Here is a 21,564-nt window from a genome sequence, read left to right as displayed (position 1 = left end):
AGCCTGGCGGCCGAGTTGAAGGCCATTAAAGAACAACTGGAGGCCTTTAAAGGTAAGGAAAGTGAAAGTGCTTGTGTTAGTGCAGTGGAGGTGGCGACTGACCGAATCTGTCATACCCCTAGGCCTAGACCTCTACCAAGCTCCCAGGACCAAGGGAGAAGGTACGTCGATGACCGAAAGGGGGTGAGAGGTACGTACCCTCGGTCAGCCGTCGCCTCAGACAGTCCTGTTGTCGATTCCCAGGCTGCTCTTGACCGTCACGGGAAAGACGTGTCGGATGTGTTGTTTTCTTCTCCGAATTCGTCCAGACGTAAATGGAAGTATGAAGCTTCAAGACCTACTAAGAGGAGATGGAACCGCGACGAACGGTCTCGTTCTTTCTTTCCCGGTTCTAGCAGTTATGAACCTTGTCCGTCGGAGGATGATTTCGACTCCGTGCCTGTGAAAAGGACGAAGCCTGCTGCCGAAGATACGAGTGTTATTCGTCAGCCCCCCCCCTTCGGGTCCGCAAGACCCAGCTGATGTTGCTAAATCCTTTATGTCTGTCATGCAGGAACAACTTTTGACTTTAGTACAAGCCTTTAGCCGCCCTCACGCCCAGTCTGACAGACGTAAAGACGACTCGTTGCCGATTAAGAAGTCTGCTTCTAAGAGAGAACGGAGTTCTTCTTTAAAGAAAACTTCTCCCTCTCTACGCCAGGATGAGGAATGTGTGCTTTCGCCAGGCTATACTTCTTCGCGATACGTTTTCTCGTTCTCGATACCGGGACGATACCTTATCGAACGACGCTGCTTCTCGTTCTCGATACCAAGACGATACCTCCTCCCGTTCGCTTCGACATGACGATACCTCCTCTCGTTCGCTTCGCCACGACGATACCTCCTCTCGTTCGCTTCGCCACGACGATACCTCCTCTCGTTCACGACGCCACGACGATACCGACCCTAGTTCTCGACGCCACGACGATACCGCCTCTCGTTCACGACGCCACGACGATACCGCCTCTCATTCTCGCCGCCACGACGATACCGCCTCTCATTCTCGCCGCCACGACGATACCGCCTCTCGCTCTCGACGACAGAACGACTCTGCCTCTCGTTCTCGGTCCCAGGGCGATACCACCCTGCCTCTTCGGGACGACACTGCCTCTCGTCCCAAGGATTCTTCTAGCGCGGGACTCCAGGATGCAACCCGTCTTTTGCAGGATGATGCCTTTGAATTGCCCTTGTCGGGTTCTAAGGATCCTTCTCTTTCGAAGGATATTGCAGATGTGGATCAGGACCTCGAGGATGTTTCTGATGACGATGATAATCCTGCCGACGCTGTGGGAGATTACAAAGTTCTCTCTCGCTCCCTTCTGGAACTTTTTGGAGAGGAATTCCAACCTGCTGCCCCTCAATCTCCTCAGTCCCAATTTAACAGAAAGAAGGCCAAGGAACAGTCGGCCTTCATCAAGATGAAGCTGTCTATCTCCGCAAAGAAGGCTCTCACGAAGATTGATAACTGGATGATGGAGCGGAGACAAACAGTTAAGACTTCCTTCTCGTTTCCACCAGCTCGTCTTGCTTCAAGAGCGGGTATGTGGTATGCAACTGGAGAACCTTTGGGTCTGGGAGTGCCTTCCTCCTCCAAGGGTGACTTCTCTGGTTTAGTGGACTCTGCTAGAAGGCATGCTCTCAACTCAGCCAAGGTCATGTGGTCGATGTCGGAGCTGGATCATCTCGTCAAAGGTATTTTTAGAGCCTTTGAGGTTTTTAGTTTCCTAGACTGGTCGCTTGGGACTCTCGCAAGGAAAACTGAACAGATGGAAGGATCTAGGGACCTTACCAGTATTATGTCCTGTATGGATAAGGCCCTCAGAGATGGGGCGAATGAGTTGGCTGCTCTGTTCTCAGCTGGGGTCCTAAAGAAGAGAGCTCTGCTTTGCTCTTTTGCTTCTAGGTCTGTTACCAATGCTCAAAAGTCTGAGCTTCTTTACGCCCCCCTCTCTCAACATCTTTTTCCCGAGTCCCTGGTTAATGACATTACGCGTTCTCTGGCCCAAAAAGCCACCCAAGACCTTTTATCTCGTTCTGCTCGTAAGCCCTTTGCAGCCCCTCCTTCTTCTTTGAAACGGGAGGAAAGGAGATTCCAGCAGCCCTTTCGGGGCAGGACTACTTCAAGATCAGATTTTAGAGGGAGAAGGCAAGATTCAGGACCAAGATCTACCAGGGGTTCTTTCAGACCTCGCTCCAGAAAATGAAGTTCGTCTCCTCCAGACAGTAGGCGCAAGACTGTCAGGTTTTTGGCAGTCTTGGAAGAGGAGAGGGGCAGACACCTGGTCCCTCTCAGTCATCAAGGAAGGATACAAGATCCCCTTTCTGAAAAAACCTCCTCTCGCAGATGCTCCGCTGGCCTTAGTAGCCCGGTACTCAGATCCTGGGAAACAGAAGGCCCTAGTAGACCTTGTCAACCAAATGCTAGACAAGGGGGCGATAGAACCGGTTCGGGATCTAGTCTCCCCAGGCTTTTACAATCGCCTGTTTCTGGTCCCCAAGAACTCGGGCGGATGGAGACCCGTCCTGGATGTCAGCGCTCTCAACGTATTTGTGGAGAAGACAAAGTTCTCCATGGAGACGACTCAGTCGGTGCTGGCGTCAGTACGTCCAGGGGACTGGATGGTGTCCCTCGACTTGCAGGACGCATATTTCCATGTCCCCATCCATCCGACTTCGAGGAAGTACCTGAGGTTTGTAATGGAGGGCAAGTGCTTCCAATTCAGAGCTCTTTGCTTCGGTCTCAGCACGGCTCCTCAAGTCTTCACCAGGGTAATGGCGAATGTGTCAGGTTGGCTGCATCAGGAGGGGATAAGGATATCCTTCTATCTGGACGATTGGCTGATTCGTTCACGATCGAGGGAGAAATGTCTGGAGGATTTACGGAAGACTTTTATGATGGCTCAAGATCTAGGCCTGGTCATCAACAGGGAGAAGTCTCAGATCAGACCGAATCAGACTATTCTCTATTTGGGGATAGTTCTGAATTCAGTTCTTTTTCGGGCTTCTCCCTCTCAGGAAAGACAGACCAAGTGTCTCGTAAAAGTCAGAACTTTCCTGGACAAGAAGAGATGCACAGCGAAGGAGTGGATGAGTTTGCTGGGGGGACTATCCTCCCTCGAACTGTTTGTCTCTCTGGGGAGACTCCACCTAAGGCCTCTTCAGCACTTTCTTTCGGAGACATGGAACAGAAAGATGCAGGAAGACTCCTTTTCCTTCCCCATTCCAATAGAAGTCAAGACTCTTCTGAAGTGGTGGCTGGACCCAACCTTGTTAGGGGAAGGGATCTCCTTACACAAGAAGAACCCAGACCTAGTGTTGTTTTCAGACGCATCAGAGTCAGGCTGGGGGGCAACACTAGGAAGCAAGGAGGTCTCAGGCTATTAGGAAGGAATTCAGCTGGGATGGCACATCAACAACAAGGAGCTGATGGCCATTTTTCTGGGGCTAAAGGCCTTCAAGGACTTGGTGTCTGGGAAGATTGTGGAGGTCAACTCAGACAACACCACAGCTCTTGCTTACATCAGGAAGCAAGGAGGGACTCACTCTCTGTCTCTCTTCGAGACAGCAAGAGAGCTCCTTCTTTGGGCGAAGGAGAACAGGATAAGCCTGCTGACGAGGTTTGTTCAGGGACAGAAGAATGTGAGGGCGGACATGCTCAGCAGGAAAGGGCAGGTCCTTCCCACAGAATGGACCCTCAACCAACAGGTCTGTCAGAGTCTCTGGAGGCTGTGGGGGAGACCCCTCATCGATCTTTTCGCCTCTAATTTATCCAAGAGGATCCCCATCTATTGCTCCCTAGTTCCGGACAGAGAGGCAATAGCAGTAGACGCCTTTTTGATGGATTGGACGGGGATGGACACTTATGCTTTTCCCCCGTTCAAGATCATCAATCTGGTAGTCAGGAAATTCGCCCTCCTCGATTCGGGACGGATGATCCTGATAGCTCCGTTCTGGCCGATGAGGGAATGGTTCACGGAGGTGGTGGACTTGTTGATGGACTTTCCAAGAAGCCTCCCTGCAAGTCCAAATCTGCTCAGACAACCCCACTTCGAGAGATATCATCAAAACCCCCTCGCTCTCAATCTGACTGCCTTCAGACTATCGAGAAGCTCGTCAGATCGAGAGGCTTTTCAGCGCAAGCTGCGAAAGCTATCGCCAGAGCGAGGAGGGTCTCTTCGCAGAGGGTCTACCAGTCCAAGTGGGAGACTTTTAGGGCTTGGTGTAGGAAGCACAAGATTTCCTCATCCACTACCTCTGTGAGCCAGATTGCGGATTTCTTGTTGTACCTCAGACAGGACGCTAAGCTAGCTGTGTCCACTATCAAAGGGTACAAAAGTATGCTCTCTTCCGTCTGTCGGCATAGAGGCTTGGACTTGTCTCGCGATAAGGACTTACATGACCTCTTGAAGTCTTTTGAGACGACCAAGCAGACCCAGTTAAAGCCCCCTTCTTGGAACCTTGATGTGGTTCTTAAATTTCTGTGCACCAAGAGATTTGAGCCCATCTCACAGGCTCCCCTTAGGGAGGTTACCAAGAAGACCCTCTTTCTTTTGGCCTTAGCAACAGCTAAAAGAGTTAGTGAAGTCCATGCAATTGAAAAACAGGTAGGCTTCAATCTGAATGGGGCAGTTTGTGCCTTGAGATTAGACTTTCTCGCTAAGAACGAGAACCCTTCTAAGCCCTGGCCGAGGACCTTTGAGGTTCCTAACTTGACCAACCTAGTGGGTCAAGAGCAAGAGAGGCTGCTCTGTCCAGTACGAGCCCTCAAGACCTACTTGTCTCGCACAAAAAGTGTGAGAGGCTCTTCTAGCTCCCTGTGGTGTTCTGTGAAAGATCCTCAAAAGCCCTTTTCCAAGAACGCTTTGTCCTTTTTCCTGAGGGAAGTGATAAGAGAAGCGCATCTCTTGTGTGAGGAGGAACACTTCGGACTTTTAAAAGTGCAAGCTCACGAAGTGAGGGCCATTGCGACCTCGCTTGCTTACCGCAAGAACATGTCGCTCCGTCAAATTATGGATGCGACATTCTGGAGGAGCAACTCTGTGTTCGCCTCTCATTACCTCAGAGAGGTGAGGGTGGATTATGAGAAATGTTATACCTTGGGACCATACGTAGCTACGGCTTCTGTATTAGGCAAAGGAGTTACTACCTCCCCTCAACCTTAGTTTTGTTTACTTGTACATAGGTTGGTGTATTTTTTATTGGTTGTCTGAGGACTTCGACTTGTGTACAGTCACCTCAGTCTAGTTAGATAATTTTTATCTACTTTGCAAATGTTAGGTGGTTGGTTTGGTAAAGTTGCGGTTTTTTATTTTGGGCAATAGGTAGTCCTGAAGTCTAGTCAGATTGTTGGTCTCACCCCGTTGACAGACTCGATTGAGTGTTTTTCAGCACTGCAGGTCACATCCTGGCTGACACTCCTAAGGGAAAGCGACTCAAGAGGCAGGAACCTTTGAAGTCAGCTACCTTAGCAGGTAAGGAATCAAGGTGTTTATTTATCCTACAACTTTTTTGGTTGTTTCCCCAATGATGTTACTGTCTATCACCCTCCTCCAAGTGTGTTAATCAGCTATGTATATATAACTGCCAGGTAAGTTCTATTCATAAAAATGGAGTTTTTATGATAAAACAAAGTTTTGTGAATACTCACCTGGCAGTTATATATACATTCGAAGGCCCACCCACCTCCCCTCAGGAGACAGGTCGGGCATAGATGAACTGAAGAACAGAAAACGGGAATGATTCCTCCTACCACCCTTTAACGGGTGTTACCACCCAACCACCACAAGGCGGTTGCCTAGTTTTAGAAAAATTCTGCCGAAATAGAGATAATTAGCTATGTATATATAACTGCCAGGTAAGTATTCACAAAACTTTGTTTTATCATAAAAACTCCATTTTTGGGGAATAACGGGGGAGGGTTGGTTATGGCACCCTAGCAGTACCAGCCAAACTCAGCTGAATCCCTCGTCAGGCTGAGAGGAACAAAAAGAGGAAAAGTCCCCTATTGTTCCTATTTTTTTTTTCTTTTCTTTTTTTTTTTTTTCTTTTTTTTGTATTGCCCCCCCCCCCCCAAATGGAGTGAAGTGCCTTGGTATATGGATGGACATATAAACTTTCATTCTTTCAATAACATTTTATTTCTGTAACTTTCATTCTTTCAATTTTCAGTACCCAGGAAGATACAAGCCAAAGACAAGATTTGATCGAGTCTACTTGAAACAAGCTACACCTGCAGCTGTAACCCCAAAGCATTTTGGTCTTGTTGGGATTCAGAAAGTGGCCGGAACACAGAGTTTCCCATCTGATCATTGGGGTATCATAGTACACTTCCAGGTAATATATACAGTACAGTATGTTATTATGATGTAGATTATTGGAATAATTGAGACAGTCTTTAAACATATGATAGCAAACATATGAGCTACCAGCTCGTTTGCATTTGTATATATAATTTAGAATAAACTTTGCATTGCTATTGATAATGCAGAAAAAAGTCCCCAAAGAAATAATGTAGAATGCAGTGGTCTTCTTAACGTTACTTAGAAAAGAAAGATGTGCTAACTCATAGGCTATTTTAGAAAATATAAAGTATATGTATGTATGATAGATACAGTAAAAGCACATTATCCACATTCTTTACAGTCCGTTGCTGAATTCCATGGATGATAGGGATGTAAAATAAAGATTTGTTTCCACGTGTAAATATTTACTTTAGAAGTGTAATTGTACTCTAAAAGTAAAATATACTACTGTGCAGCAATGAATTTACTGTACTGTATTATACTAACAATATTGGTGGAAGTCCGTATGTTTGGGAGGGAGCTTACTGTACCTAATTTGAAGTTGGGATGTTCTCAGTGACATTGAAAATTTACATTTAAATTTTTGCTGTTAATGTAATAGATACCTTTTTAAGAGAAATATGGCCATAAGCCATTTGTTAGATTTTCTTCATAGAGGTTATGGACACAATCAGGATTTTTCTAATAGTTTTAGAAAATATGCATTGTTAAAGTAGGGCATCAACTTTCTGACCTAACTCAATGGAAGAATACTGAATTCCAATGGTTATAAGGGTCACATTTTATGGTAAAATAGTAGTAATCTGCAGAGCATTTGGTTGGTGGTTTGGCAGGAACCCATTTAGTGATTAGTTGATAAGATGTTCAAAATGTGTTTTTACTACTTATGTGACGATCTCATGGGAGGCTGGATACTGTAAAGCCATAGCTTTAGGAGCCGCCTTGGTTTTGTGAAGTGTTGTCAGAATATCTAGTGCTGCAATTGACCACACATATGGTGAAGAGTCATCAACATATCAAGGTGAAGCAGGTGACCTGTATGACAACTAAGCAACAGCACTAGTTGGAATAGTAGGATGCTATAAGCCCAAGAGATCCAACAGAGAAAAATAGCCCAGTGAGGAAAGGAAATAGATCTGTCCTATATAAACTATGAAGAGAGTTTTAAGTCAGCCTGAAAAATGTGATCCTCGTCCCATTGTAGTTACAGTGAACCCTCGCTACTTCGCGGTTCGACCATCGCGGATTCACCACTTCGCGGATTTTTTTCATAACCCATGTATATACATATATCGCGGATTTTCCAGAAATATCGAAAATACCGCGATGTGATCGATGGTGCGAGATCGGAGAAAGTAAGGAAAATTGAATCGTGATTGATTTTCAATATAAATGAAACTTTGAGGAGCAACAAAGATATCATTTGTTAGAGAGAGAGAGAGGTAGAGAGAGAGAGAGAGAGAGAGAGAGAGAGAGAGAGAGAGAGAGAGAGAGAGAGAGAGAGAGAGAGAGAGAGAGAGAGAGGGGTTTAAATGTAATAAACAAAAATATTTGATAGGTTATAACACATTGGTGCTTATGTAATATCAACTGTATACTGTAGACGGTTTGAATAAGTTAAGAAATGGTATAAATGATACTTTGTTAGTGTATTTGTACACACTCAAGAGCGGCAGCTAGATGACAGCAGATCTAATCACAGCCAAAAGTAAAAAAAAAAAGAAGTCAACAATACTCGATTTTTTAAACAAACCCGAAATTTAAAAACAAAAGTACACGCTTTCTTAATGTGCAATTAACTATTTAAAGAGTGGCAATTTTCTAGAATAAAATGATATTTCCCCAAAAATAGTGGTTTGCTGATGAAATCGGATGCCGTATTTTTAGCTATGATTGAAATGGATGTAGACTCGGCCTAATTATTTCGTTTCGTATTTAATTGACACTAAGAAAACTAATTTTAGTTTCTTCATCTAAATGTAAGTATTGTATAACACGAAGAGAGAGAGAGAGAGAGAGAGAGAGAGAGAGAGAGAGAGAGAGAGAGAGAGAGAGAGAGAGAGAATCAGCTGTTGTACTCAAATGGCGTGTTTTTGTTTCGTGAGAATTTCATCGCCACGACTTTATCAACAACATACTGTACTGAACTTTACAGTATTATACAGACTACTGTAATATGATAAAGTAAAATATTTGTAATCTATTTTATATGAAATGGGGCTATTTTTTTTTTTGTTTAAATTTACATTTACGTATGTAAAACAACTCTCTCTCTCTCTCTCTCTCTCTCTCTCTCTCTCTCTCTCTCTCTCTCTCTCTCTCTCTCTCTCTCTCTCTCTCTCTCTCGTAGATTGTTTCCTGCTTTGCTACGTATGTATGATTTTATATAGATACGGTAAATAATATTTGTAATAACATTTTATTAAAGCTTTTACTGTAATACCATTATTTATCACTTTCATCATGCGCGTTAAATTCCTTAGTTTGTTTACTGAGCATACTTTATGACGTTGTTTCAGGCGGCGTCATAAAGAAAAACATTTCATTTGGAAGTCCTAAGAAAAATTAAGTAAAACATAAGTAATAACCAAATCAACATACTGTACTGAATAATCAATATAATCGATGCAGAAACTAACCTATACACAGATGTGTAAATGCGTTTGTTTCTTCATTATAATCAGAGATAAACGTTAACAAAACATTGGTTGCCATTTTTTATCGTGCTTTTTGGCGTGTTTAGGAAACGCATGATATAAAGTCGCCCTTAATATTTGTGCCTGTTTTAGTTTAGGGTATGTTAGTACATGCATTAAGTGTTCTGTACATTAAAGGGTAGTTTGTTAACAGTACTACGTACAAGGGAAGGTTTTAAAAGTCTGAATATACATGTTAAATAAATAGGTAAATATGGTGTCACTACTTCGCGGATTTTCACCTATCGCGGCCGGGTCTGGAACCTATCTACCGCGATAAACGAGGGTTCACTGTAATTACATTCCTGTCTATAAGTGTTCTTTTTTATGACACTGTAATTTTATATAATTTTTTCAGTTATGCAGTAAGAACTTCTAAGTGTCTGTAACTTCTCTGAAGAATGTATATTGGATAGTTCTAGCTGATCTTTTTCCAAAACAAAATGGAATTTTCAGACCAATAGAAAGGTTCAATTTAAAATCACTACATTTTCAGACCAATAGAAAAGTTCAGTGTAAAATTACTCCTGTTAAAGATAGCAATAATTTTTCAATAAAGCTAATTCAAAAAGTATTTCTTCTGGAGATATATCATCATCATCTTACTACATAATATGTTTATATTTTCAAGTAAAATACCAAAAAGGCCATGGTAAAAGAATGACTACTGTATTTTGACTCGGATGATAGCTTCTCAAATTCATCCAGTAAATTTTTATACTGTACTATATGATATATTCATTTGGTTGTGTTTAATATATTTCAATTTCTCAAGAGTGCGAGAAGAAGCTTAAAAGTATTTAAAATAATGGAATGCTCTTTTTGTTTTCCAGGTCGTCATATAAAATGTTTGCCTTCATCAAGTCATGGTACCAAGAATGCATTTGGGGTAGATGTTAATGTAAAGTTTTTAAGCCTTTATAATATTCATGGATTTGCAGTATCAGACGGACTGGAAAAATATGAATACAGTAGTAATAACCAGACAATTTACATATAATATCCCAGAAAGATGAAAAGGTGGTAAATATTATCATTATCATATCTGAGCTAATATTGTCTCTTCATTCTCAGGTTAACATATATACTGTACTGTCCCACAATGTTAATTTAAGACTATGTGGAAATGAGACTTGTTAATGCTTTGAGCTCTTGAATGTTGGAAAGTGATAATGTTAAATAATTAATGAAGTACTGTAGTCCATGGTGATGTTACGCAAGGTGAAATTACTATACCGAGTTGAATTTAGATTCAGCTCATATGTCATGGTGATATAAGATTAATATTTTTCATTAGAAGTTTGTTTTTAATTTAATCAGTTATGTTCATATTATATAAAAGTTGTGATGTTTTTAATTTAATCAGTTATGTTGATATTATTTAATAGTTGTGAAAATTCCATATCAATTTATTGTACATTTTAGTTTATTAACCTAAAGAGTCAATAGACTGAAGTAAGTGTACAATATTAGAAATGTTATTGTTATTGAAAATAACAAGACTTGATAACATTTTAAAGAGCAAAGGTTCAGTTTGAGTTGACCTAAAATGTTAAGTACATATAAAGTAAATGATTTAAAGTAATACAAGATAGAACAGCCATGCAAAATATTGTACAGTATAAGATTAGTAAAGCAGGAGGAGACTGAAGCATTCCTATAGTTTATACGACTTAGAATTACATAACATTGAGTAGTATAGTGACTCAAGAAACAGGTTGAGTCGACAGTTTTGTATGAATATCCGAGGACTGGAAGTTTGTGGCCTGATAGTGGTTCAAGTCCCTCATCATCTTCACCTCCCTCTTCCCATATAATCATAGTAGATGTGTCACCTATGTATAGAAATAATTAGGGAAGTAAGAAAGAAGAGAAGTGTGAAAACTATGATGGAATAGAGCTCAGTGTAGGTGGAACGATACATTCAGAGATGTAATCATTTTCTCTTTTAGCTTAGTAAGTTTTTTGTTATAATTTGGTAAATTTCTCCTAGACCTACTTTTTTCAAGTAAAGAACTACAGGTAGTTTGAAGACCTTGGTCATTTCTTATATTTTTATTCATAGCTCATTCCCGATAGCCTTTGTATATTTGAGAATACAGTGAGTGATTAATCTGTTCATAGAATTAAAGTTCTTAACACTTCCAGTACTAAATAAAATGGGTGCATATTAGATCTTAATTTTATACCTGCTCTGTATCATACCTTTGTAGAGTGGGATTTCTTTGTAAGACGGTAACTTTTTATGAAAGAAACTTATTTTGCATTTTTAAGTTTTATTAAAGGAACTTATATTTTACTAGAATATTTTCATTTTGATATAGCTATTTTTGTTTCTAATATTTTGCTTTTCAAGCCATTTCAAAATTCTTTGACCAAGAAGTACTCAATCAAGTTTTGAATGCAGAAGAAAACCTAGTTTTTTGTTACATATTTTTATTAATGTTTTGTAAAAGGGGAAATGAAAATAATTTAAAATCTAAGTTTGTTTTCTTATACCAAATCAGGTATTTATTTTAGAAGAAAAAGTATTGCAATATCATGTCTTTATTCATGGATATTGTATTGAGGTTTTCTTGATACAGAGGAGGCATTTACTGAACAACGAAAGTGGTTAGATTGCGTCATTCGTGACTTTGTGTGCAAATCCAATTAAAGAAAAGGTTGATGGAGCTGAACTGGATCACAAGATGCTGTTTAGCAACAAGGCAAGTAAAAAGTAGTTCGTGTAATTGTTTTTGTGTAATCACTAAAGGTAATTGGTTAATGCTAATGTTAAAATAAAGAAAAATTCAATTTTCTTTCCTTTCAAAGGCCATATCTCTAGTAAAGTAGTGTTACACTAACTGTTAAAGGCAAAAATCAAAGCACCATGGCCTATTATTTCAGTTTCTCTGTCGCTATTGGTACAAATCTATATATCCTCATCCAGATGTAGAGGATATGCATTAAGTGCATCTTCTGGTGTAGCCAGTGATTTTAGCCTTGTGGAAGCTTTGTAATCAAAGTAGAGGCCTTTCATGTAATAGTTGTTATTGCATTTCAAGTTGCCTTCATCTGGATCTTTTTAGTAATTATTACGCAAGGATAATACTGTGATTTAAAGTACTGTTGCCGTTGTGAGGAGTAGGATTGCCTCACTATTCCTCACGAAGAAAGTATGTTTGTTCCAACACGGAGTACTTACCTCAAACTACTTTCTTAGGAGTATCTGGGAGACTCCTCCCAACCGACCAGAATTTTGTGTAGTTTACCCTATTCCCGTTTTCTATGGGAGTTAACCTCAGGCGGAGTGATACGCGCCCTGAGGCGACCCGGGGTCGGAGAGCATGCTTGCTTAGGTCGTGCTCCTCAGTAAGTTTCTGGTCGTGACGTGATTACCATCTCGCCGCGCTCTTTCTCCTAGTGCGACCCTTTGTGTCTACCACGCGTTACCCATGTGTTCATTCCCTATCCTTTTCCTCTGTGTCCCTGTGTCTCTTGGTGTCCTAGTGTTGCGTAATGGAGCATCCTCGCCGTTGCCCTGGGCCTGTGACCGGTAAATCTTGTGGTGCGTTTCTTTCCAAGCCCGAAGTCGATCCCCACTCCCTGTGTTCGTTGTGTAGGGGCAAGGTATGTTCCCCTACAACCACATGTCCGGAGTGCGAGTCTTGGACCGAGATTCAATGGATCCTCTACGGCACTAAAAAGAAGAAAGCTGCCAAGAAATCGCCCAAGAGGGCCAACGTTTCTTCGTCGTTGGTTTCACCGGATGCCTCGTCGGAACGGGGCTCCCTTCCACCTTCCCCTACCCAGAGTAGGGGACGAGGTAAGTCTGTTGCGGGGAAGCGGCCCATTGCCCTTCCCCAAGAGTCTGAGATGTCTGTGGGGGATGATATTAGCTCAGTTCAGGCATGTGTGGGGCCTGAGGGAGGGGTGGGAGTGTGTTCAGGAGACTAAGTCCTGGTGCCTACAGGGCCCGTCTCTACGGAAGATCCTATGTGGGGGAAGACAGGTGGAGCCTCTTCCCTGCATCCTGGGTGTGTGTTTCAGGTGCTTCAGCAACTGGGGGAGACGCTGAGAAGGCAGGCACATCAAATTCGGACCCCGTCGCATGGGATCCACCAAGGACGCCCTTCAGGTCCCCCATGAGGTTAGAAGAGGAGTTCGATGCTTGGTTCGACCAAAAGAAGGTTCCTTGGTCTCCCCCTGCGCCCTCGTCAACGCTCCCGCTCGTCTTTCTTCAGCCCTCTTCGCCAGAGAACCGACGCGGAGTTCCCCCTATGATTTTGGACGACTCTGGAGATTCAGCGGACTCCCTCTCCTCCTCCTCGTCATCCTCTTCCTTGGATTCGTCTTCGTCGGAGGACGAAGGTCCAAAGTCCTCAAAGAGAAAGCGGGAGAAGTCCCATTCTCGTTCCAGGCACAGCAGGAAGAGATCCAAGACCTCAAAGAAGAAGTCCAAGAGGAGTCGCTCTTCGAATGATAAGTGGGTAACAATTACAGTACCCCGGAGTGAGCTGTTTAGGGCTACCTCAGCCGCTGCCACTTCTGGTTGGCTCCCTAGAGCCTCATCTTCACCCTCGCGACCCTACTCCTCCAGCAGATCAGATCTCCGTCAGGGGACGTTGCATCAAGCCTCCCTAGACGACTCTAAGGCCACAAAGGTTCCCGCTTCTTCAGCCCAACGGAGGGAGGCGCTCCTCCGGACGGAAGGCTTGGCATCATCCGCGGCCACCTCGGCGGTCTTCAGTGAGCACCAGGGGCGCCCTTCGTGCTTAGAGAAGCCCACAGCCACGGGGGACCCTGCGGGACAAGGTAGACCCATGACGGATACCCTCGTCCCAGCAGATCCGCCCATCCTGAGGGCAGGCCCGTCAATTGCGAGGCAGGAGAAGAAGCCTCCTCCCTTCCCGCGCTCCCCCTCCCGCCATCGACGAGTCCTATCGGACGGAGGAGTTGGTAGCGGATGCCCTGGTAGAAGGAGGAGAGTGCTCATCAGATGACATCTCTTAACGGAAGGTCTTGGCCCTCATCAGACGGCACCATAGGTTGGATGAGCCCTAACCCTCTGCGGAACAAGCCTGGCTCTCAGGACTCAGCAGGCTGATGGACAATCCGGTTCAACAGAGACCTTCCTTGGCGCTCCCCCTAGCACGAGACGTAAAACTAGGGATGGAGCACATAGACAAGTACTTAGCCAGCCAAGCAGATGCCCCTAGGAGTCAGAGTGCCTCGAAGCTTCTTCCTGGCCTTAAGACCCAGAAACGTTTTTACGTCCCGGAAGGACGTCGTGGGGGACCCCGCGCAGTAGAGTCGGCGATCACCACGTTGAACCAAGGGGCGGCGGAGGACAGGGCATCCTTTCAAGTTAAAGTGTTAAGGAAACAGAGTTTTAGTGAAGGGGAAATCCAGAGAAGGCTAAGCTAGCTGTTTATAGTGGGAATAATGGTGAATATGACACGCTAGCACCGTTTTCAAGTACAGTACAGTACACTTAATCAGCCAAGTTTTGATAGTGATGGTCTTCATAGCTCTCAATTGACTGTATTTAGCTTCCTCTGTATAATCTCAGAAGGTCAGTGTGTCTTCACTTGTAATTGATAAGTGGTAATTCTGATATTACCTAGCTGGTTGCTAACTATAACCTGACTTTCTTAGTTCGATGTAGGGTGATAGTGTTCCATTCAATAAGGGTTCTGAATGTTCACTGCACATTACAGAATCGAGATCCTCTCACACTATCAACTTCTTTAATCACTTTAGATCCTTCTGCTCTTAATTCCTTGCATTCCCCCATTTGTTGTCACAATTTTAGATGACTAGATTGGTAGGCCGAAAACCAAGTTGCCAGTCTGGATCATAATATCCCTCTACTTGCTAAAGTAAGCACTCTTAAGCAACTTGTTTTTCATTTGAGGATGCTTTTTATATCGTATGATTCTCTTGCCTCTTTAATGTTGTTGGATGTGTTTCAGCGAAAGCAGATCTGTTTCGTCATGTTTTGAATGGCAGTACGCTTTGTTCATCACGGGTTAATGTTAGCTGGGTAATGGTAGACACTAATACCTTTACCTTAAATGAGTCTTACTAGGAAGAAAACGAAGTAATTGTAGGATTATTTATATTTAGTGAAAAATATAGAAGAGAATAAGAAATTTATATTGTAGGAAAAAGGACAATTAATAAAGAAAATGAAGAAATGAACATACAGTAACTAAAATATATTGCAGGTACACTAGAGGTGCTGTTGCAAAGGCTTACCACGATCCTGAAATTTGTGAAACTGTACCTGAGCAAATGAGAAGTAGCTCCCGTACCCGTTATGAATAATATTAGTTTCGATTTATCTTTCTTTACAGGAAGGTGAGGTAAACAAAACACATTGTACATTCCTTTTAAACCTTACATTCCTTAATAAAAATCTAATACAGTAAGTAGTTGAAGGTAATTTCTGATGATGCTATTTCCTGAAGTATTTAGAGACACCTATTTGCCATATTATGTACACTTCTTAATTTTCACTAGTAGTTGTGGATAAATTTATTATCTTGATTACAAAGAAAGGATGGTAATCCTAGTGTAGTTTAGTCTTAAAGCCTTCAATATCTCAAAGACTTTGTGACTTGTACCAGACTAATCAGTCACTTAATCTTTTTTGAGTGTCAAATTGATTTCATCTTTTGAGCCCATCATTACTACTCATAAATAAAAATCTTTACATGAAAGGTTTGAAAACTCGTTTTACAAAATACAGGTACTGCTGTTTGTGAGTGATGTGTAAGATGTGTTCTTGAAATACTACCCTTGGCAGTTTCTATGATAGAGGTAATTTCTAGGGCCTTCCTCCCCTCCCAAGGCCACTTTGACTTCTTCAGAAGTAGAGTCTCCGGTTCCTGCCCACCTCTTGAAGGTGAAAAGGGGACCGCTTCTCCTGTGCCCAGCTATTGACCTCCTATTTACACAAACGGGAAAAGGACTCCACTATTTCTCACAGGGAACAGTCACTAGTTGAGAGCACAAAGTGCCCCACACTCCATTTAAGGCTGGATCTCTGGAGTCATTCAGAGAAGGACGAGAGACATGAAATCTTACGCATATGTGCACCACAGATTGCTCTCACTCTTCTATAGAAGAGTTCTCTGATGAGGTTAACCCTCATCTTCGTGTGCACATTAAAGCATGCTATCATTACATGCATACATATACCAAGGCACTTGCCCCAATTTTGGGGGGTAGCCGACATCAACAAATGAAACAAAAACCAAAAGGGGACCTCTACTCTCTACGTTCCTCCCAGCCTGACAAGGGACTCAAATGAGTTCAGTTGGTACTGCTAGGGTGCCACAGCCCACCCTCCCCTGTTATCCACCACAGATGAAGCTTCATAATGCTGAATCCCCTACTGCTGCTACCTCCGCGGTCATCTAAAGCACCGGAGGAAGCAACAGGGTTTACCGGAACTGTCACAATCACTCGCCATTCATTCCTATTTCTAGCAGACTCTCTTGCCTCTCTCACATCTATCTTCCTATCACCCAGAGCTTTCTTCACTCCATCCATCCACCCAAACCTTGGCCTTCCTCTTGTACTTCTCCCATCAACTCTTGCATTCATCACCTTTAGCAGACAGCCATTTTCCATTCTCTCAACATGGCCAAACCACCTCAACACATTCATATCCACTCTAGCTGCTAACTCATTTCTTACACCCGTTCTCACCCTCACCACTTCGTTCCTAACCCTATCTACTCGAGATACACCAGCCATACTCCTTAGACACTTCATCTCAAACACATTCAATTTCTGTCTCTCCGTCACTTTCATTCCCCACAACTCCGATCCATACATCACAGTTGGTACAATCACTTTCTCATATAGAACTCTCTTTACATTCATGCCCAACCTTCTGTTTTTTACTACTCCCTTAACTGCCCCCAACACTTTTCAACCTTCATTCACTCTCTGACGTACATCTGCTTCCACTCCACCATTTGCTGCAACAACAGACCCCAAGTGCTTAAACTGATCCACCTCCTCAAGTAACTCTCCATTCAACATGACATTCAACCTTGCACCACCTTCCCTTCTCGTACATCTCATAACCTTACTCTTACCCACATTAACACACAACTTCCTTCTCTCATACACCCTTCCAAATTCTGTCACTAGTCTGTCAAGCTTCTCTTCTGTGTCTGCAACCAGTACAGTATCATCCGCAAACAACTGATTTACCTCCCATTCATGGTCATTCTCATCTACCAGTTTTAATCCTCGTCCAAGCACTCGAGCATTCACCTCTCTCACCACTCCATCAACATACAAGTTAAACAACCACGGCGACATCACACATCCCTGTCTCAGCCCCACTCTCACCGGAAGCCAATCGCTCACTTCATTTCCTATCCTAACACATGCTTTACTACCTTTGTAGAAACTTTTCACTGCTTGCAACAACCTTCCACTAACTCCATATAACCTCATCACATTCCACATTGCTTCCCTATCAACTCTATCATACGCTTTCTCCAGATCCATAAACACAACATACACCTCCTCACCTTTTGCTAAATATTTCTCTCATATCTGCCTAACTGTAAAAATCTGATTCATACAACCCCTACTTCTTCTAAAACCACCCTGTACTTCTAAGAATGCATTCTCTGTTTTATCCTTAATCCTATTAATCATTACTCTACCATACACTTTTCCAACTACTGTACACTCAACAAACTAATACCTCTTGAGTTACAACACTCATGCACACATCCCTTACCCTTATGAAGTGGTACAATACATGCACAAACCCAATCTACTGGTACCATTGACAACACAAAACACATATTAAACAATCTCACCAACCATTCAAGTACAGTCACACCCCCTTCCTTCAACAAAGAGATGGAGCTATCATTACAGAGTGCATATAACTTTCGGATGAAGAATGGTTATATGAGGTTGAGAAACATATTCACTCATGGGCCCCAGAGCACAATTATTCCTCTGAAGAAGGTGGCTCCCCACCCTCGGGCACGTACACTTACGCATCTGGAGAAGAACTAAAATTTTAGGTGGATCCTCACCCTTGGCGTGTGCACTAATATCATGGGACTCCATAAATATCATAACACTCGATCTCAAGGGATTGACAGACGTCCTTCTTATAGGTTTCTAAATCAGAGGATGAGAACTTATTAGGCAGTTTTTTTTCATGATACAGTATGCTTTATAGTCTTGACGGCCTATTTCCTTGAGTATTGTGAGGGCTGGAAGTCAGGTGCTCAAAGTTCCATATACTTTCAAACACGTTAAATTACTGAGGTGTGAATTTAGGACCATTGTCACTGACTGATTGGTAGGGGATTCCATGGTGTACAATGTGCTTTTGGAGTTGTCAAATTACTGATGATTAGCTAGTATCCTCAAGGTGATCAACTTCACTGAAGTTGCTGTATTAATCCAGTCAATATACAGTATAATCTTGTTACTTTAATGTAAACAGTTCTACTCAAAGCTTTTCCCATGGTCTACTGGGTGGTTCCTGTTGCAGGAAGGTTTATTTTTGTTGGCTTGTCCCAAATTTCAGCATATCTCACTGGTTGATACACATGTCAAATTTTGGTGCTCATACCGGGTGAGGAAAACTTTTGTTTGCGGAATGAATCTATTCATTCCTAGGTGCTAATTTTCAAGAATTAACTTATTCGTGTCATCTTGAAGTCCGTGTGGTAACACTAGCCTTTCTCTTTTCAGGACATCTTGGACAATTAACTCATCCCGGAAATTGTATCACGGCATGAGTTGTTATGGAACAATAACATTTTCAGGCCATCATCACTGAATTTCACTATGAATCTGTTCCAGGTGCTCATTGCAAGTAGATAAGAAACTGGCACCATTTACAGTTTCTTGTTCTGAAGTTTCCATTGTCCCGTAGATTTTATCCTTTACGGGGTGGTATGATATAGGAAGTCGTGCTTGAGTGAAAGAAGTAATACTGTGTATTTTTGTTGATGCTCCATCATATGGCTTACAGATGATACTATCAAGCAGATTGTGGTTAGATATAACCTTTACAAATCTTTCATATGTTAAGATGAAAAGTTCCAGAGAAGTGACAGCCAAAATATCCTTTTCGATTGGAGCGTAATGTGGTTTCCAACTTTACTTTTTTTTCATCTATTTCAGATAAAGATTAATGTACAGTAATACCCCTCTTTACATCAGTTTGACACATTGGATGTGACTTTCTCTCTCATTATGATAATGATTAAGTGCTGTACACAACTGTACTTCACATGGAAGCTTGTTAATGTAGATATCTGATTTGAATGAAATGATAGCATAGTGTAAGAACTTCTTTTGTGTTCATTATGTGTATAGGGAAAATGTACAGTGCCTTTTTGTAAGGCAAAAATCCGACCTATGTCGAAAATCGGCAAAATTGGAATTATTTACTGTATAAACGTAGGGTGGAAAATTAATTTACACTTGCTTCCAAAAATTGATATAGACTACTGTAGTGCATATGTTTATGTTGATATTATGACAGTTTATCGTACTGTAGCAATGTAAACTGTATTGAATCATCATTCTCTCTCTCTCTCTCTCTCTCTCTCTCTCTCTCTCTCTCTCTCTCTCTCTCTCTCTCTCTCTCTCTCTCTCTCTCTCTCTCTACTGTTACTGTTACTGTACCTTACTGCTCATTCAAATGCTACACAATATAGGGCTACATGTACAATACTGTACAGCATTTGATACTGTACTGTACATTACTATGCTTGACATGAAAGCTTATTGATGTAAGTGTCTGGTTTTCATAACATGATAGCCGGTTGTGAGTACCGTATGTACATGCATACTTTTTCGTGTATAAGGTATATACAATTGAAGTCATTAATGTATAGCGAGCGAAAATCCAGTCTCCGTTGGAAATCGCCTTGCGTAGAACACATTAATGAAGTGGAGTGGAGAATTTCTGTATAGTAATCTTTTCATGACAACATACCTGTAACAATGCCTGATTACAGTAGCAATATTGTTATTTTATTAGCAGCATCAACAGCATGGCAACACATTGTACATGCCATCTTTTAAAAGCTTCTTTAAACATCAATTTCACAGCAAAGTAGCCACACAATGTTGTTCCCTAATGATTTATACACGAGAATCCATATAATTTATTCTTGACCTGTTTTTATTGTGAATTAGATATGAATTTTAGTCTTGATTAATGTTCAGTCATTTTTATAAGCAGAAGCAACATTTTGAGTGTGTGGGTACACTATCACTAATAACATTCGTTGAAGACATCTCATGAAATGCAGTGAATTGCACGGTGTGGCTATAAGATATAAAATAATCAGAAGCAATGTTTACTGTATAATGAGGCAATTACTGTATTAGAAAAGTAAAAATCTAAGAGGAAGAAATGGTACCTCATATATGATCTATAAATCTCGAAAAGACATTGAATGGAATACCAAGAAACAAGTTAAATGGGCATCAAGAAGGCAAGGGTGCTAAAAAACTCATGAAGTTATTGATGTTACCATAACAATAGATATAGAATGAAGGTAGCAACAGGAGTAAAATAACAGACTGAGGTTAAATGTTGAAATCCATCAAGGATTAGCCGTGAGCATTGAATATTTCATCATAGTAATTGAGAACATATACAGTATATATATATATATATATATATATATATATATATATATATATATATATATATATATATATATATATATGTAGAAAATGGCTGTCTGCTAAAGAAGGTGATGAATACAAGAGTTGATGGGAGAAGTACAAGAGGAAGGCCAAGGTTTGGGTGGATGGATGGAGTGAAGGAAGCTCTGGGTGATAGGAGGATAGATGTGAGAGAGGCAAGAGAGCGTGCTAGAAATAGAAATGAATGGCGAGCGATTGTGACGCAGTTCCAGTAGGCCCTGCTGCTTCCTCCGGTGCCTTGGATGGGCGTGGAGGTAGCAGCAGTAAGGGATTCAGCGTTAAGAAGCTTCATATGTGGTGAATAGCGGGGGAGGGTGGTCTTTGGCACCCTAGCAGTACCAGTCGAACTCGGATGAGTTCCTTGTCAGGCTGGGAGGAACATAGAGAGGAGAGGTCCCCTTTTTGTTTCATTTGTTTGATGTTGGCTACCTCCCAAAATTGGGGGAAGTTCCTTGGTATATGTATGTATACACACATATATATATATATATATATATATATATATATATATATATATATATATATATATATATATATATATATATATATATATCAAAGAAGCCATATATTTTTATATATTAATGTCTGGATTCTCTTAACAACCTCGGGATTAGAGCCCCAGGCGAAATCACACAAAGACAACAGCTTCTGACTGACCAGGAGTCGAACCCTGGTCCAGGATATGTGTATGAACAGTGATTTACCAGTTTCTTCGTGGCCAAGTGGTAAGTCACTGTTCTTACAAGTTTTCTGGACCAGGGTTTGACTCCCGGCCGGTCAACAGCTGTTGTCTTTGTGTGATTTCACCTGGGGCTCTG

General features: G+C 41.9%; 2 protein-coding genes across 3 annotated transcripts in view; both read left to right on the top strand.

The window, feature by feature from the left end:
- The window catches only part of LOC137615485 (tyrosyl-DNA phosphodiesterase 2-like), a 79,428-nt gene extending 67,908 nt beyond the window's left edge, over positions 1-11,520 (top strand). For both annotated transcript variants that reach the window (XM_068345409.1, XM_068345408.1), the window contains exons 8-9: positions 6,208-6,372; positions 9,871-11,520. In XM_068345409.1, coding sequence (XP_068201510.1) covers positions 6,208-6,372; positions 9,871-9,882 — 177 coding nt within the window. In that variant the 3' untranslated portion in view covers positions 9,883-11,520. The remainder of the gene's footprint in view (positions 1-6,207; positions 6,373-9,870) is intronic.
- A 1,018-nt stretch (positions 11,521-12,538) lies between these two features.
- On the top strand, positions 12,539-14,022 carry LOC137615130 (serine/arginine-rich splicing factor 4-like). Its single transcript, XM_068344762.1, has 2 exons — positions 12,539-12,845; positions 13,070-14,022. The coding sequence occupies exons 1-2, from the start codon at positions 12,539-12,541 to the stop codon at positions 14,020-14,022; spliced, it is 1,260 nt and encodes a 419-aa protein (XP_068200863.1).
- The last annotated feature ends 7,542 nt before the right edge of the window (positions 14,023-21,564 follow it).

Source organism: Palaemon carinicauda, chromosome 21 (assembly GCF_036898095.1).
Source record: "Palaemon carinicauda isolate YSFRI2023 chromosome 21, ASM3689809v2, whole genome shotgun sequence".
Taxonomy (NCBI): Eukaryota; Metazoa; Arthropoda; class Malacostraca; order Decapoda; family Palaemonidae; genus Palaemon; species Palaemon carinicauda.
The sequence above is the reverse complement of the archived record's forward strand: the minus strand, read 5'-3'. Positions and strand labels throughout refer to the sequence as shown.